The 17,500-nt window shown below is 34.4% G+C and overlaps 2 protein-coding genes across 2 annotated transcripts; one reads left to right on the top strand and one right to left on the bottom strand.

The window, feature by feature from the left end:
- Positions 1-3,634: 3,634 nt before the first annotated feature.
- On the bottom strand, positions 3,635-10,884 carry LOC131845233 (uncharacterized). The gene is made up of 4 exons (XM_059194274.1): positions 10,710-10,884; positions 7,692-7,860; positions 4,907-5,038; positions 3,635-4,026 (listed from the first exon to the last, which is right to left on the bottom strand). Exons 1-4 carry the CDS (start codon positions 10,813-10,815, stop codon positions 3,810-3,812), a joined length of 624 nt encoding a protein of 207 aa, XP_059050257.1. The 5' UTR covers positions 10,816-10,884; the 3' UTR covers positions 3,635-3,809.
- Positions 10,885-11,308: 424 nt separating this feature from the next.
- LOC131845232 (cleavage and polyadenylation specificity factor subunit 5) lies at positions 11,309-17,500 on the top strand. Its single transcript, XM_059194273.1, has 4 exons — positions 11,309-11,682; positions 13,531-13,642; positions 14,460-14,550; positions 17,213-17,500. Exons 1-4 carry the CDS (start codon positions 11,456-11,458, stop codon positions 17,458-17,460), a joined length of 678 nt encoding a protein of 225 aa, XP_059050256.1. The 5' UTR covers positions 11,309-11,455; the 3' UTR covers positions 17,461-17,500.

The following is a 17,500-nucleotide window of genomic DNA, read 5'->3' as shown; positions in this document are numbered from 1 at the left end:
GCTGGAAGTCAACTCCCAGCTGACCGATATGACTTCAGTCTGTGGGCACCGCTAGATGTTCAAACCTTGGTTCAGGCCGTCGTTATTTCATGTCTGTTTGAATTAAACGGCAGATTTATCGGAGATGCAACTAGGAGCGCCTGGTTGATTGCACTGGATTATGTTGTTGAGGTCGTCGTCTTCCCCAGCGAGGACGGTGTCGTGTCGTGGTGATAATATATATATACATTTGTATTGTTACAGAAAGAAGAAATTATCTCGTCAGCTTCTAAAATATTAAGTAATAATAATATTGATTACTTAAAATGCAGTGTCGATAATTAATAATATTATAAAAAGACAAATAAAGTATTTTTTTTTGTAGTTGAGTAATTATTTATATGTAGTACAATAATAGTTATTCCTTGTGAGTCTGGAGTGTGAACTAGAGCGAAACCTGCATCTAGATCATTAATTTTTTATCTCACTTCACTTCGCTTTTTTTTAAATAACTCGATAACGGTAAGAGATATGAAAAAATGTTTTAACTAAAAGTTGTAGAGAATAAAAATCTGCACAAAACGGGTAATAATTAGTATAGAAACTAAATCTTATATATAAAATTCTCGTGTCACAGTTTTCGTTCCCATACTCCGCCGAAACGGCTTGACCGATTCTCATGAAAATTTGTGAGCGTATTGAGTAGGTCTGAGAATCGGCCAATATCTATTTTTCATCCCCCCAAATGTTAGGGGTAGTCCACCCCTAATTTTTTTTTTATTTTAAGGCAAAACAACGTTTGTCGATACAACTAGTAAATATATAAAAAATTGGGAAATCTAACTCTGCACACAAATTCGGGGAAACGAGGAGCGCTAAACTACGTCGACCCCAAACAAATGGGTTACTGAAGAAGCAGATGATGATGATGATGATGAAGGAGCGCTAATCTGGGTCTCAGGCCCCGTTCAAGTATTACGTAAGCAGATTTATTACAATTATTTACCCCCATCCCCCTTGTCAGCAAAAGCAAACAAAGCTCCCAATACACAATTTATAGACAATGTCTTTCGAAAGCGATGGAATCGAAATAAAATTGAAATGATGACAAATGCTGGTGTTATATATGATCGATTCAAACTCAATTGTAATAGTAATACGAGGTATATTTATTTATTTATTTATTTAACTTCAATGCACACAATATACAAAATATAGTAAAGTACATAAAGGTTGCCTGTAAGATATTGCTTAGCGATAAGGCAATATACATATTTTTAATATTAATATTTCTGTAACTGTACATATGTAAAAATAAATACATATGGCGGACTTAACACCATGCGGCATTTTCTACCAGTCAACCATAGGTGAGAATGGCGGAGAAATAAATAAATGATAAATACAATATATATCTAAGGAATACAAATATAATAAATATATATAATACAATATATATCTAATTACGTAAACATTTTTCAATGAATACAATCATAATATATCTAATAAATATATTAATAAAAATATATGTAACAGTAAAATACCTATATACTTATAATAGACTTCCTCCACCCATGATTACTTAAACATTTTTCAATTAATGTATTTTTTTGCAAAGACAATGTTGAAAAAAAGTAAATAACTACCGATGACGTAATCGTCATCTGATATCAGAATTAGTGATAATAATCACAGCCGAGAAGGAATTAAAAAAAAATACAATTTCTTATAAAATATTACACTATTATTAAATACTACACTATTGGTTATTACACACTATATACACACTATATTAAGATGGCTACAAATTATATATATATGTTGTCCCGAACAGTGCGGTTTCAGAGGAGCTTCCTCCCGCGTACACTTACATTGTGGAATGAACTACCTGCCGAGGTTTTCTCACGAGACTACAGCATGGGGTTTTTTAAGGATATTAAGGTTTCTTAAGGGTCGTGTACACGTTATACCCCTGGTGTTTCAAGCATCCATAGGCTACAGTAACCAAATACCATCAGATGGGCCGTATGCTTGTTTGCCACCATCTTAGTATAAAAAAAACTTGAACGGCTACTGTAGTTTGTGTGTACATTAAACATGAATTGCTATAAATAAAAACACAATAAATTTTTTTTTTAGATTTCATTTTTTTTATTAATAAAAAAATAAACTGTTATTAATTCATTAAATGTGTACAATATTTTCTGTACTTTATAACAATATATAATTAAACTTTACAATATTTACAATACGCAATCCATTAGCTTTTTATAAAAGCTCACATCTTAATATCTGAATCATTACATAGTATAGAACAGTCGCTGTCGCTGTCTGTCCCTATATATGCTTAAATCTTTAAAACTACGCAACGGATTTTGAAGCGGTTTTTTTTAATAGATAGAGTGATTCTAGAGGAAGGTTTATATGTATAATAGGCGAGTAGTTAGTAACATTATAAACGCAAAAGTTCGTAAGTTAGTATGTTTGTTAATCTTTCACGCAAAAACTACGGAACGGATTTTTATGAGACTACACAATTCACTAGCTTCTCGCCCCGGCTTCCCACAGGTGTACATGTATTATGTATAAACCTTCATGATCACTTTATCTACTATCTATTAAAAATATATTTTTAACATTAACTTCCAATAATAGGTACTGGGAATCAAAAATGCACACTGACCTTGTCGCCAAACTTGCACAATCTTCGTTCCCGGGAACTTTCGGCAGAATTACCACACTGCACTGCTTTTCATGAACTCATTATGATACACATACAGTCTTTTCTTGTTTTGTTGTATTTTATTTGAAAATTATAACAGAATTATTTTAATATTGAATTAATGATTTGATGCGATGGCGGCAATGCGAACAAGTAACCCGCCTTTCTTTTTTTTTTTTTAAGTGCACGGCTATAGACTCCCAGTATGAGGCAAAGACCAGCGCGAACACTATGTAATGATGATGATACATCAGAATAACATATAGGTTATAAATTTAACGCGGGAAGAGCTAGTATACAGTATTCTGAATACATTAAATAAAACTAATTCAATATTACATTTGAAATTATTGCCTTAAAATGTCTAATAGGCAAGACATTTCTGGAATGGTAGCGCATGATTATGCTTAACATGATAACGTGACATCCAATGTCAAAAAGGCATGACATCTTTGGAATGACAATGCGTGATCATCACGGGCACATGATAACGTGATGTCCGTAGTGCTGTTCATGTATATAGGCGACGGTTACCATTTACCATCAGGCGGGACTTATGGTGCACCCGCCTGCGCTAACGGTATACGCTGGCAGGGCACCAGTGGAGGATGATAAGATGAGCATGAGGTCAGGTCAGTTAGCACTTTGTGATAATTTCACCAAGAACATACGACAACCTCGATGGCTAGGAGTGTAGCACACCACCTTACTTCATATGGTCGCAGGTTCGATTCCTCGCGTGATACAAACATTTGCATTCAAAAGTATGATTGTTTGTATCGGTCTGGGTGTTTTCTATGTATAATATGAATGTATTACATATTATACATAAAAAACACCCAGACCGATACAATCATACTCATGAATACAAATGTTTGTACCGTGCGAGGAATCGAACCCGCGAACATCGGAAGTAAAGCGATGTGCTAAACCTTTGAACCACCGTGGATTATTATCCAAGTAAGTATCCTTTTATATATGTACAATATATAACAACAAACTGTCTTTTCTTTTACCGGTCACCCCCACAGAAAGGGACTTTCAGCCCCCTTGGGGTTTCATCCAGTTTGTAACAACTATGAACCCACTACCCCCGCGAAAGCCATTGTCATTCCTTCCTCATGCAGCTCCGCTTCTCCAAAACGATCATATTCTTCAGTGCAGACGCTATAGTGTACCTTAACTCGTGGAATTTACTTATAGATAATCTATATGTGTTTGTTTGTCCGTTTGTAAGCGTTAACATTAATATCACATGGGTATCTCTTCGCATGATCTCTTTAGATCTTTCAGGATCGGCGTTTTCTGAAGCTATGTTGGATTGACTGAAAATGAGAGAGTAGAAAAATATATTAAGAGCTTTTTGGTAATTTACAACCCCGATTTCAACCCCTTAAAGGTTGAAAGGAGGGTGGGGGTTGTTAGTTATGTAAACTAGTGGTTCCAGTAATATAATATCCTTGGACAATTCACACAACGCCATCTGGTGGTTTACAACCCCGATTTCAACCCCTTAAAGGTTGAAAGGGGGGTGGGGGTTGTTAGTTTTGGAAACTAGTGGTTCCAGTAATATAATATCCTTGGACAATTCACACAGCGCCATCTGGTGGTTTACAACCCCGATTTCAACCCCTTAAAGGTTGACAGGGGGATGGGGGTTGTTAGTTACGGAAACTAGTGGTTCCAGTAATATAATATCTTTGGACAATTCACACACAACCATCTAGTGGTTTACAACCCCGATTTCAACCCCTTAACGATGGGGGTTGTCGGATTACACGATACTCTATTGTAAAAAAATCCGGATTATAGGGGACCCTTAGGCAGTACTCTATAATCCGACAAATTCGATGGTCCGACGCTGCCCTGCAAAACGTTTGTCGGATAACCGGGGGTCCACTGAACAGAGATTAAGTGCGTAGCGGTTTCTATGTTGATTGTCGCATGCCTATTCCTTGTTATTAATTAAATATAAGTAAATCAATATTTATTTAAAAGAGCAACACACAAGTTTCTTGGTTATTCTTCTTGTGATGAATCTGCATTCCGAATAAGCGGTAGAATAAAAAAACTTGACTATTCAAAATTGCTTATATTAAGTTTATTTCTATTTCTATTTCTACTGTATTTCAGTTGCGCTGCCAATACAATATGTTTACATGCATATACAGCCATAAGTTTAAATCTCAATGAAAACTAAATTACCTTAAGGAAAGATCTATTCTCCACTGCAAGTTCACGAGGCCGGGCTTCGTTCTCAAATGTTTCGGTATATTTTCGTACATCTTTTCCAAACATAGCAGTGAGGTCAACTCCGCAACGCAGTCTGGACTGAATCTGCAAACAAATTCTTGATTATTTCTATTTATTTCTATTGTAGGGTTTGGACTATTGTCAGGTACTTTAGACCAGGTTAGGGTAACCGAAACTATCGGATATCAAAAAAATATACGTAACCGTAATCGAATCCGAAATAAAAGTTTCGGATAATATCGGATAGGGGCGGAAACTAATTGAGACACATTATATAACCATTTTATTAGCTACTTGTATTTTACTTTGAAATTCCTTAAAAATATTATATCATTAACCGAAATTATCCGAAAGTAACGTATATTCCGAAATAATCTAGACACGCGGTAGCGTGTCAAGCCGAGTTTCAAGTAAGACAACTGGCGAGCAGCACCGTGTGTATATTTACACGAACCATTTGGAGCCACTTTTGACCCCCTCATAACTCAAAAACTCTTTCACATAAACCTGTCAAATTTGGTTCATATATTGTTCATATACAAAATATTATTTCTTCTTATAACTTAGGATAATATACTGTAGCCTAAGGTCTAACTTGGCTAGTTTTCATATACGAAATATACTGTAGCCTTCGCAAGTTCTAAACATGTTACTTGTCGAATCCTATTTTAATATTAGTAGTAACTAGCAATCGAAAGTAATAGTTGGTATATGAGAACTGGCCAAGTCAGACCATAGGCTACAGTATATTATCCTAAGTTATAAGAAGAAATGATATTTTATATTGTTATAAATACATTTCAGGACAGACCATTGAACTTGGCACCCATTTAGATCTCATCTCTTTTGTCGTAGAAGTCAACAATCAAGGCATATATCATAATATTAAACTCGGCTATCATTTCACATTTATGTTTTTGATGGGATTTCATATCCGCGACCATATCCGGTATAATAATCATTCCTATATTCGAAACGTATCCGTATCCGAAATTTTATATCCATAACATCCCTGATTTTAACTCACTGGGTAGTGTAAGTTTGTTGGGTACTTTAGACCTGTAGCACTTGAACCTGTCTAAATGTATTGTGTATTCAGACAAAAGAGACAAAAAAAATAAAAAAAAAGTAAAAAATATATATAAACAGAAAAACAAAAAAAAAATATTAACTGCGGGAAGCCACAATGTATGTTATTCGCGGGGAGCAATGAAGGCGTGGAAAGAAAATATAATAGAAAGATAGGATTAAAAAAAATTGCAAAAAAGGGCATGGACCTTCAGTCTATGGAAATAAGGGCGTAAAAAAATGTATTGTGATCACTATTTTTCAAAATTCACTTTCATTTGCATATAGATAAGTATTTTCAGTTTATAAATATAGATATAGATTAGAAGGTATTTTTTTTTATAAAACCTAAAGGCTATAATTCGGTGCTTTAGATTGTAACACTGCGACCTGCATAGATCTATTGTGCTCGCCCTTTTTCAAAGTTCGCTACCTAGACCCGTCAGGGACAAGAACTGAAGGATATTCTTAGAAGCGATGGTGATGATTTTATCTCCTCAGATAGAGTGTGTACTTTCCAAAGGAGATATTTCGAAAAAAAGTTGTTATTACAATTTTTATGAAATAGAAATAGAAAATAATCTCTATTCAAATAAACTTAATGTAAGCACTTTTGAATAGACAAGTTTTTTTATTCTACCGCTCATTCGGAATGCAGATTCATCACAAGAAGAATAAGCAAGAAACTTGTGTTGGTCTTTTAAATAAATATTGATTTAATTATATTTCCATTAACAAGGATTAGGCATGCGACAATCAACATAGCAACCGCTACGCACTTTATCTCTGTTCTACGTTGATTTCAACTATAGTTTGTTTACTAGCGAAATTGGAATGCACTACTCTTGCACACATGCGCTGCGCTACGCTCTTAGAGTGTAGGTTTCCCTCTTGAATAAAATGAGTGCCCTTCAGAATAGAGTGGGTGCCCTCCGGAATGGAGTGAGTGCCCTCCGGAATGGAGTGGGTGCCCTCTGGAATGGACTGAATGCCTTCCGGAATTAAGTGAGTGCCCTTCGGAATGGAGTGGGTGCCCTCCGGAATTAAGTGAGTGCCCTTCGGAATGGAGTGGGTGCCCTCCGGAATTAAGTGAGTGCCCTTCGGAATGGAGTGGGTGCCCTCCGGAATTAAGTGAGTGCCCTTCGGAATGGAGTGGGTGCCCTCCGGAATTAAGTGAGTGCCCTTCGGAATGGAGTGGGTGCCCTCCTGAATAAAGTGGATGCTCTCCGGAATGAAGTGAGTGCCCTTCAGAATGGAGTGGGTGCCCTCCTGAATAAAGTGGATGCCCTCCAGAATGCAGTGGGTACCCTTCAGAATGGAGTGGGGGCCCTCCGGCATAGAGTGAGTGCCCTTTGGAATGGAGTGGGTACCCTCTATGAGTGCATCCACATGTGTAATTATAATTTGAAGTAATAAAAATCTAATAAAATCTCCTACAATCACTCAATTTAATTATCTAATCATAAAATTTTGATCAAAACCACATAGACTTGTATGAGATGCTATCGTGGCAGATGCTATATTGCCATCATCAGTACCGTGATCAAAGAGACAATTTATATTATTATTGTATATTAATAATAACATCATTGATATTATAATTAATTTTATGTTAATCCCTAAGGTTCTTACAATATGGGGCTGAAAAAAAAATACATATAAATCTCACCTTAACCCTTCTAAAAAAGTTTTAATATCTTCCTGACTCCAGGCCTCCTTGGTAGCAGAGCGTGACCTGGTGACGTGTCTCACCACAGACCGGACCGCTGAGAACTTGTCCGCGTTCATTAAACTAGATGTCCTACTGTCAGGATTACCTTCCAACTCTTTCAGGGCCACTGAAAATGTTAAAATTCAAGATTCTTTATTTGTAAAACACACGCCGTCAAATTGCTGATATCATTTACTTGATCAAAGTAGCCTCCGGCGTCATAGACTGTCCAGAGTTACTTTCAAAATTTAATTTTAATGTACCAGCTAAACGTACCAGATTTACCCCTTCTATTTCTATACCTTCTGTATCTAACTATAGGCAAAACAGTTATATGTGGAGAGCAAGTAATAACTTCAATAGATTAAGTAGGGTGTTAGATATTGATTTGTTTTCCGATAGAATATCTTTAGCGATGATGAGCATAGTTATAAGTATTGAATTTAATGTTACTTATATGCATTTCTATTATTCAAAAAAGCTTACTATAAAATTGAAGAATTCGTTAACGATTTATTTATTTATTTATTAGAAAACCAACAGCTTACAATCTAATACATTAATCAAAAGTACATATCTAAATAACAGGTTTTCAGTGAATGAGCAAAAGAAAATAAAACAAACAGAATAAGGATTAATTTAAAAGTTACAACCGATAATAATGTTTTTGTAGAAAAATTTTAAATACATAGCACTGACAATATTATCTGATTACACTAATAATGAGTGCGTAGCGATTTCTATGTTGATTGTCGCATGCCTCTTACTTGTTACACTGTAATTATTTATATATGTAAAAAAAAAACATCTATTAAAAAGAGCAACACACAAGTTTCTTGCTCATTCTTCTTGTGATGAATCTGCATTCCGAATGAGTGGTAGAATCAAAATATGACTATTCAAAAGTGCTTGTAATGAGTTTATTTGAATAAAGATTATTTCTATTTCTATTTCTATTTCAAAAATGTTTGTTTGTTAATTTCAGCATATGTTTTAATTTAGTGGATTGTTATTGTTTGATATATGATTTTATGAGTAAACAAACACGCCTCTCGTGTTAGCACTGTAATTTATATACGTTTCTATTCGTGAAAACCTATAAGTGGCCGTTATCATTTAATTATGTTTATAACTATGTTTGTAAATAGCCTTGGTTTTCCGAAAGTAAATAAATAAATAAAACATTGGCAAAACATATTTACGAAAAAAATTTATGTATTAGGTTTTAGATATTTATTCTCATTAAGAATTACAAATAATTCACTTAACATGAGAACTAAAAGCATAAACTTATACAAAATTAAATATTAGTGGAAATACAAAAGAACACATGCTTTCAATTTGTACCTAAAGATTAGCTGGTAGAGAATGCCATATGGCATTAAGCTCGCCTTTTGTACTTTTGTTGTTGTACAATAAATAAAAAAAAAGAAGATATATATAATGCAGATGGTGTAGTAACAAAATCTAAGCAACTACCCGCAGAAATGCTAACATTTATTGTTTGGCTTACCGCCATAAATGGCCTCAGCGGTACTGGGTTAACATGTACATAGATGTAGCATATTAGAGAGATTTTTTTTTATTTTATTTATTTATTAATTGTTTATGATATTTACAAATAAAAATAAAACAATTATAAGAAAAACATTATATATATCTACAGTGACATATTTTTTGAGATTACTGATAGTGGTTTATTATATAGTGTTTCAATAGTTTTTTAAATGTAGTTATTGACTGTGATTCTTTAATGTCTTTGGGGAGTTTATTATATATGTATTTGTATCAGTTATCTAGTAACCATAACACAAGTTATAGCTAGCTTAATTTGGGTCTAGATGGTGCTGTGTGAATTGTCCTGAGATTATACCTATATATATAAAAAAAGGTATATTGTGTACATATTTAATTAAAGTAATTTTATTTATTAATAATAATTGTAAATAGTTTTTATTTGTTATAAATATTAATGAATGTATGGCTATATTTAAGATGCGCGCACAGCTTCGTATGCGCGCTGCCTATACAATATATTTATGTACGTATACAGCCATATTACGGCGGGGTCACCAGTTATGGGCTAGATCTGGATTATATTTATATATATTTAAATAAAATAACAAAGCATTTTTATGAGACAAGACAGTTGACATATTGTTGACTATACAATATATTTATGTACGTATACAGCCATAAATGCATGTTATGACTTGCTATATATGTAAAGAAGTTTTTTACAGCCTTACTAATATTATAAATGTAAAAGTAACTCTGTCTTTCACGCCAAAACTACTAAACCGATTTAAATGAAATTTGGTACACAGATAGTCTAGATCCTGAGAAAGAACTACTTTTTATTGCAAATGAGATTTTTTTTGTGAATGATAGTAGAATGGTTCACCCGCCTGCGCTAACGGTTTACACTGGCGGGGCACCGAGTTTTTTTTTATAAATGATAATGTAATGGTGCACCCGCCTGCGCTAACGGTTTACACTGGCGGGGCACCAGTGGAGGATGATAAGATGAGCATGAGGTCAGGTCAGTTAGCCCATCGTGACAAATTCACCAGGAATTTATCACGATGGTTTCCAGGGGGAACCACGTGGAGGTCAACCTGACATGGTACATTGCTAGTAATGGGTTCAGTAGTCCACATTACTAACAATCCCCTTCCCCCCCGGGGCACCGAGTTGTAAGGGAGATAAAAGTTTATATAGAAGCATTGTCATTTCTAAAGCTAGGAGCTTGAAACTTTTTTCTTTGCCTTTTTTGGGTTAGATTATTGTAGATTAGTGTATATGGGTTAGTGTGTAAAATGTGGAGGAAGTCGCGGGCTTAACTAGTATGAAACAAGCCAGTATTACTAAGGCACGTCAAGAACTGCGTTCCCCACATCGACAGTTGATAATGCCTCTGCCTACCACATGTAGAATAATAGTCGTAGCGGTTAAATATAATTAAAGATAACTTACGAACAACAAATGGTTTGATTTCCTTTTTCAGTATCTCTGGTGTTACATACAAAATCGTTGACCACTGGGCCGGATTTTCAGTTAATAACTCTAATTGTTGAGACATTATACAAGTAAAATAATGTGATTAATTAAATTTTACGCAAACAAAATAATAAATAAACAAGTTTTGAAAAATTTTATTTTCTTTCATTTGACATTGATAGTTATTTTTTGGTTCTGCTTATTTCTGACCGAGAAAAGGAATTATGCCCATACAGCCAAAGCAACAGTTTCTTTTTTATTATAGCTTCGCACAAAGATAAAATAAGAAAGAAGTAGATGATGACAAAGTTATAATTACATTGCTATTAGTGATAGTTTAAGTATTGTAGTACTTGCATTTTTTTTTTATCTGTCCGTGATATTTTTACTTTAGCGAGACAAAAAGAAAAAACACCGTATTTGTAAATTAGGCATAATATAATTACATAAATTTTCCTTTTTATCTCCCTGGAATAAACCGAAACCTCTGTACACAATTATTTGATAATGTAATACTCCTCTCAAATGATAGTACATCCAAAGTCGTAAAATTTATTATTAAAAAAAATCATAAATTAAATGGCTGTCGCTTGATTGTTTGCCAATTAGCGTCTTTTTCGTTAGTTTAGTTAGTTTCTCTGTTTGACTGTTAAAATCGTGTGATTTATTTATCTGAATAATTAGTAGTGTAATTTTTCATCACGGAACCGAAAGTATACATAATGGCTGCAGTCCAAGGTGCCCCGGGCAATAAGCAATGGCCGAGACCGGGCGTACAACATCAAAATAGTCAAAATAATGCTAGTCTGACTCTGAATAGATCAATAAATTTATATCCACTAACGAACTATACATTTGGTACAAAAGAACCGCTATTTGAGAAAGACGCATCAGTGCCGGCTAGGTTTCAGCGTATGAGGGAAGAATTCTCAAAAATTGGAATGAGAAGGTAAGAATAGGTTATGTTTTTTGCTACTTTGGCTTGTGTGATATTTTCTGAGCATTATTTTCTAAATAAGCTGATTGCTGTAACACCGTCTGCATATTGAGTCACAGTCAATACATATAGAAATAATTTTTATTCACATAAACTCAATACAAACACTTGAATAGTCATATTTTTTTATTCTACCACTCATTCGCATATAAATAAGTATTTTCAGTTTATAAATATAGATTTAAGGTATTTTTTTTTATAAAACCTAAAGGCTATAATTCGGTGCTTTACATTGTAACACTGCAACCTGCATAGATCTATTGTGCTCGCCCTTTTTCAAAGCTCGCTACCTAGACCTCAGAATAGAGTGTATACTTTCCAATGGAGATATTTCGAAAAAAGTTGTTATTACAATTTTTATGAAATAGAAATAGAAATAATCTCTATTCAAATAAACTTAATGTAAGCACTTTTGAATAGACAAGTTTTTTTATTCTACCGCTCATTCGGAATGCAGATTCATCACAAGAAGAATGAGCAAGAAACTAGTGTGTTGATCTTTTACATAAATAATAATTACACAATAACAAGTAAGAGGCAAGCTGCCGCTGGATGTAAAGGGAGGGGACGCTCTAAGAAAAGATGTATGGATTGTGTGAAAGATGATATGAATAAAAGAAGAGTATGTTCAGATATGACAACCAATAGAGAGTAGTGGAAAAGAATGACATACTGCGCTGACCACAAATAATGGGATAAAGGCAAGGCAATGATGAGCCAAGCTATAATCAACATATAAACCGCTACACACTCATTCTTAGTAATTTGAGTATAGTTTTTTTTTAATCCTAGAGAATAAATTAATAGGTGTAAGTGTCAAATTTTCAAATAATGTTACAACATATAGTGGGGTAGTGGTGTACCTGTGATACCGATTTCTTCAATCGGAAACATTTATTTTAACATATTTATTTTAAATTTTTAAATGATGGTCCAACAACATAATTAAAATCTACAAACATTTACTAGTGTTTCCATTACTGTCTTCATATTATATAGCATAAAAATGCATTTTTGTTTTTTCTGTACAAATAGTAATTTTTACAGTATTAAGATCAACATTTTTTTTCTTTCAAACAGCTAAATATTTTAAATAGGTGTTTGTTTTATAATATATGACACTATAAAAGGGTCATTTGTTTTATAAAATAGATATTTTATCTTTATTTTAGTGAAAAGTAAAAAAATCTATTTTGATACAACAACTATATATTTATTAATACCCATACTTTGGTGACCTCTGTGGTCTAGAACACAGCTGTATGTCTGATGGTCGCAGGTTCGTTTTATCACACGGCACAAACATTTTATATTCATGATTATGATTGTTTGTATCGGTCTGGGTGTTTTCTATGTATAATATGTATGTATTTACGAAAAAAAGATCTATGTACTTGTATCAGTTATCTAGTATCCGTAACACAAGCTTTAGCTAGCTTAACTTGGGACTAGATGGCGCTGTGTGAATTGTCTTGAGATAATTATTATTATTATACTTTAATAATTTTGTGTTAATGCATGTTAAATAAACACCCACACATTATTTCTGAATAACCTATAAACATGGGTAATTAAAATTAATTTCCGATACTGTCACAACCCTATTAAAAAAAATCAAAAACCTGGCAACATCAGAAACTTCAAATTTGTCTCTGGGATTAAAAAGCAGACTATTAATACATCAGAGACAAAATTTTAAATACACAGTCAACTCGTAAGATTAAACCAGTCGTAGTGATTAGAGCTGACCAGTCCCTACAAGCAGCACTCGTTCACCTGACTGACCATGCATCTGTTCAGGTCAGTGGAAGGTGTACTCCTGGTCCACGAGCATGGTCTACCACATGTGCTGCTGTTGCAACTTGGGACTGCTTTCTTCAAGCTGCCTGGTGGAGAACTGAATCCTGGAGAGGTGAAATTGATTGCTTTTATTATTGTTTTTTCATTTGACATTTATAGTTTCTTTTTTTTTTTGTTCTCTATATTTCGGAATGATTCAAAGAACTGTGCCCATACAGCCATGTCAGTTGAAAAATTTTTTTTTATTATTATGGCTTGGCACAAAGTAATAGTTACAAATACACCTACCCAGGTCTGGATGTTTTCTATGTATAATTTTTTTTTTATGGATGATAATAGAATGGTGCACCCGCCTACGCTAACGGATTACGCTGGCGGGGCACTAGTGGAGGATGATAAAATGAGCATGAGGTCAGGTCAGTTAGCACATCGTGACAAATTGACCAGGAATTTATCACGATGGTTTCCAAGGGGAACCGCGTGGAGGTCGACCTGACAAGGTACATTGCCAGCAATGCGGTTATCAAACCACAGAATAGAATAGAATAGAAAATGTATGTGTTTGTATCAGTTGTCTAGTACTCATAACACAAGCTTTAGTTAGCTTAACTTGGGTCTTGATGGCATTGTGTGAATTGTACTGAGATTATAAAAAAAAATAGTGCCTGTGGATGACAAAACTATGGGTTCTATGTGGATGGTGTGTGCTTTCCATTGGTCGCGGCTAACATTTAGTAATGTTACAAAAAATGTTACGAGATGAGTCGTAACTTTCACAGGCGAGTTAGAGGATGATCTCGAGAGTGAAGATGGCTAGCTTTGATCTCTAATTCATTTATAAATCCAAAATAAATTTTGGTATAGTATTGTGGAATTTGATGCCCATTCCCATAAAAAACCTATTTTATGTTTATTATTTATGTTTTCAGGATGAAATAGAGGGGTTGAAGAGGTTATTAACAGAGACACTCGGCAGACAGGACGGGGTGAAACAAGAGTGGCTGATTGAAGATACCATAGGTATGATCGAACTATATATGTACCAGGGATGTTGCGGATAGATTTTTTTTCTCATCCGCGAATTATCAGTGATATCAGAATTAGTGATAATAATCACAGCCGAGGACTTTAAAAAAAATACAATTTCTTATAAAATATTTATTAAATACTACACTATTGGCAGCTCCGCAATGGAGGCCAGTTCTTACACAATTACATTATATATACAATTCTATTGAAATGTAATTTTTAATTTAATTGGAAAGTGCTGCATCGTCAGCGAAACTGCACGTGGAAGAATTTTGTAGCTGACGGTGCAGTCTAGAGTCTAGATTACTGTAACGGTTATTACACACTATTGTATTAAGATGGCTACAAATTATATATATATGTTGTCCCGAACAGTGCGGTTTCAGAGGAGTTTTCTCCTGCGTACACTTAGATTATGGAATGAACTACCTGCCGAGACTACAGCATGGGGTTTTTCAAGAAGGGTATATTAAGGTTTCTTAAGGGTCGGCAACGCGCAAGTACCCCTGGTGTTTCAGGCGTTCATAGGCTACGGTAACCATTTACCATCAGATGGGCCGTATGCTTGATTGCCATCATCGTAGTATAAAAAAAAAATATAGTTCTGTATACACGGATATAACACTCGGATGGGGATTCTTGGCGTTCACAACTGCAGATGCGGATGCTGTTTAGATTTTATTCACAAAAAATATATATAAGTGCAGAAATAAAGCAACAAGAATGGTTTTTCATATTTTTATATGATACGATACGTAATGTTTAATTTATGGTGAACAAATCATTTGTACACAACAAACGCGTCGAAACTTGTCAATGGATGAAACTCCGCTCCTATTGGTCAATGAGTGCGGTGATCGCCAGCCCCATGGAATTTCTTGTAGCAACTTGTCCGTCATCAAATTCAGAAATCATATATCACTTATGAACGTCAAATTTTTTATATTATAATTTTTTCCCTACCTTATATAGATCTGTGTCGCAAAGTGGTCGCACTTGAAAGTATATATGCACTGATTGTAGTTGGACCATACTTTTAAAATCTCTAGTATTCTGACGACTTAGGCGTAATGCCGGTTGGTCAGGGAGAGAAACACCTCAATGCCTATAATATTCACAATTACCTATCTCTTACTTGTTTTTATAATAATATCAACACTTTCGCTCCAAAACTGCCGCTGCTTCCGTTCAATCATCCGTCATCCACTTGTCAATGTCACATAGATTACTTTGGCTCTGGCCTCTGACGTTCCGTTTCAGGTTACATGATTATTGACTTTACCATTTTTAATTAATGGTGCGTCACACGATAGTTAACAATACGATGTGACGCATTCATTGCCTCAACAACACGATTTATTTTATTTATAAGTATACCCTACATTAGACTTATTTTTTCGTTCAACGCTTTAGAATCGTATAGCGTGTTATCTTTAGGAGGGCAATGGTGTCTGAGATACAGGCTAGACCTAGTTTAGACACTACTGCACTGGACTTGATATTAAATAGTTTTAAAAACTATTATATATATATGGATTAATATAGATATTGTTGGAAAGAAGATTAAGAGTGGAGGGGAGACCTATAAAAGTTTAGACACTACTTTGCTGTTACGTTACTCTGACTTGATATCTAAATAGTTTTAAAAAATTATTTCTATTATATATATATGGATTAATATAGATATATAATGTATTGCCTTAGTTAAGAGTTTAATTTACTTAGGTAGCCTAATTATTTCTTTTTAAAAAAATCACTTCTGGTCTTATTTTATATAACCTTAATTAAGTCCCTTTTTTTTTTTTTTTGCACAATAAAGTTATTATTATTAAAGATCTGACAAGAAAGTCAATTTAATTACTTTTTTTTTAAAAAGCCAGTTTAATTACAATATATATTTATAGAGGTGTCTATGTCTAACATTAAATGGAAATCCCGTGCATGAACAACATTCTAAGGAAGGTGTTACATATGAATGTGGATGGTTATAAAAAGAGATGGATGGTGTGAAAGATGATATGGTAAGAAAGGAAGTAAATAACGAGATGACTGCGAATAGGGAACTGTTGTCTAGTACCTATAACACAAGCTTTAGCTAGCTTAACTTGGGTCTAGATGGCGCTGTGTGAATTGTTCTGAGATTATTATTATTATTATCAGTTATCTAGTACCTATAACACAAGCTTTAGCTAGCTTAACTTGGGTCTAGATGGCCCTGTGTGAATTGTTCTGAGATTATTATTATTATTATCAGTTATCTAGTACCTATAACACAAGCTTTAGCTAGCTTAACTTAGGTCTAGATGGCGCTGTGTGAATTGTTCTGAGATTATTATTATTATCAGTTATCTAGTACCCATAACACAAGCTTTAGCTAGCTTAACTTGGGTCTAGATGGCGCTGTGTGAATTGTTCTGAGATTATTATTATTATTATCAGTTATCTAGTACCTATAACACAAGCTTTAGCTAGCTTAACTTGGGACTAGATGGCGCTGTGTGACTTGTTCTGAGATTATTATTATTATTATCAGTTATCTAGTACCTATAACACAAGCTTTAGCTAGCTGAACTTGGGTCTAGATGGCGCTGTGTGAATTGTTCTGAGATTATCATTATTATATTGTTTCAACAAATTAACCATAATGTTACAGGCAACTGGTGGCGCCCTAACTTCGAGCCCCCGCAGTATCCCTACATCCCCCCGCACATCACAAAACCGAAAGAGCACAAGAGACTATTTCTAGTGCAACTACAAGATAGAGCTCTATTCGCAGTGCCGAAGAACTACAAATTGGTTGCAGCACCTCTGTTCGAGTTATACGATAACGCTCAAGGATATGGACCCATCATCTCGTCGCTGTCTCAGAGCTTGTGTCGATTCAATTTTGTATACATGTGAGGTTGTCTGTGAGAAATCACCTCCTAAATAGGAACAGTCC

Source organism: Achroia grisella, unplaced genomic scaffold, assembly GCF_030625045.1.
Source record: "Achroia grisella isolate CSIRO2021 unplaced genomic scaffold, CSIRO_AGI_Agris_v1 utg461, whole genome shotgun sequence".
Lineage (NCBI taxonomy): Eukaryota > Metazoa > Arthropoda > Insecta > Lepidoptera > Pyralidae > Achroia > Achroia grisella.
Note: the sequence above shows the minus strand (reverse complement) of the source record. Positions and strands in the feature narration are given on the sequence as shown.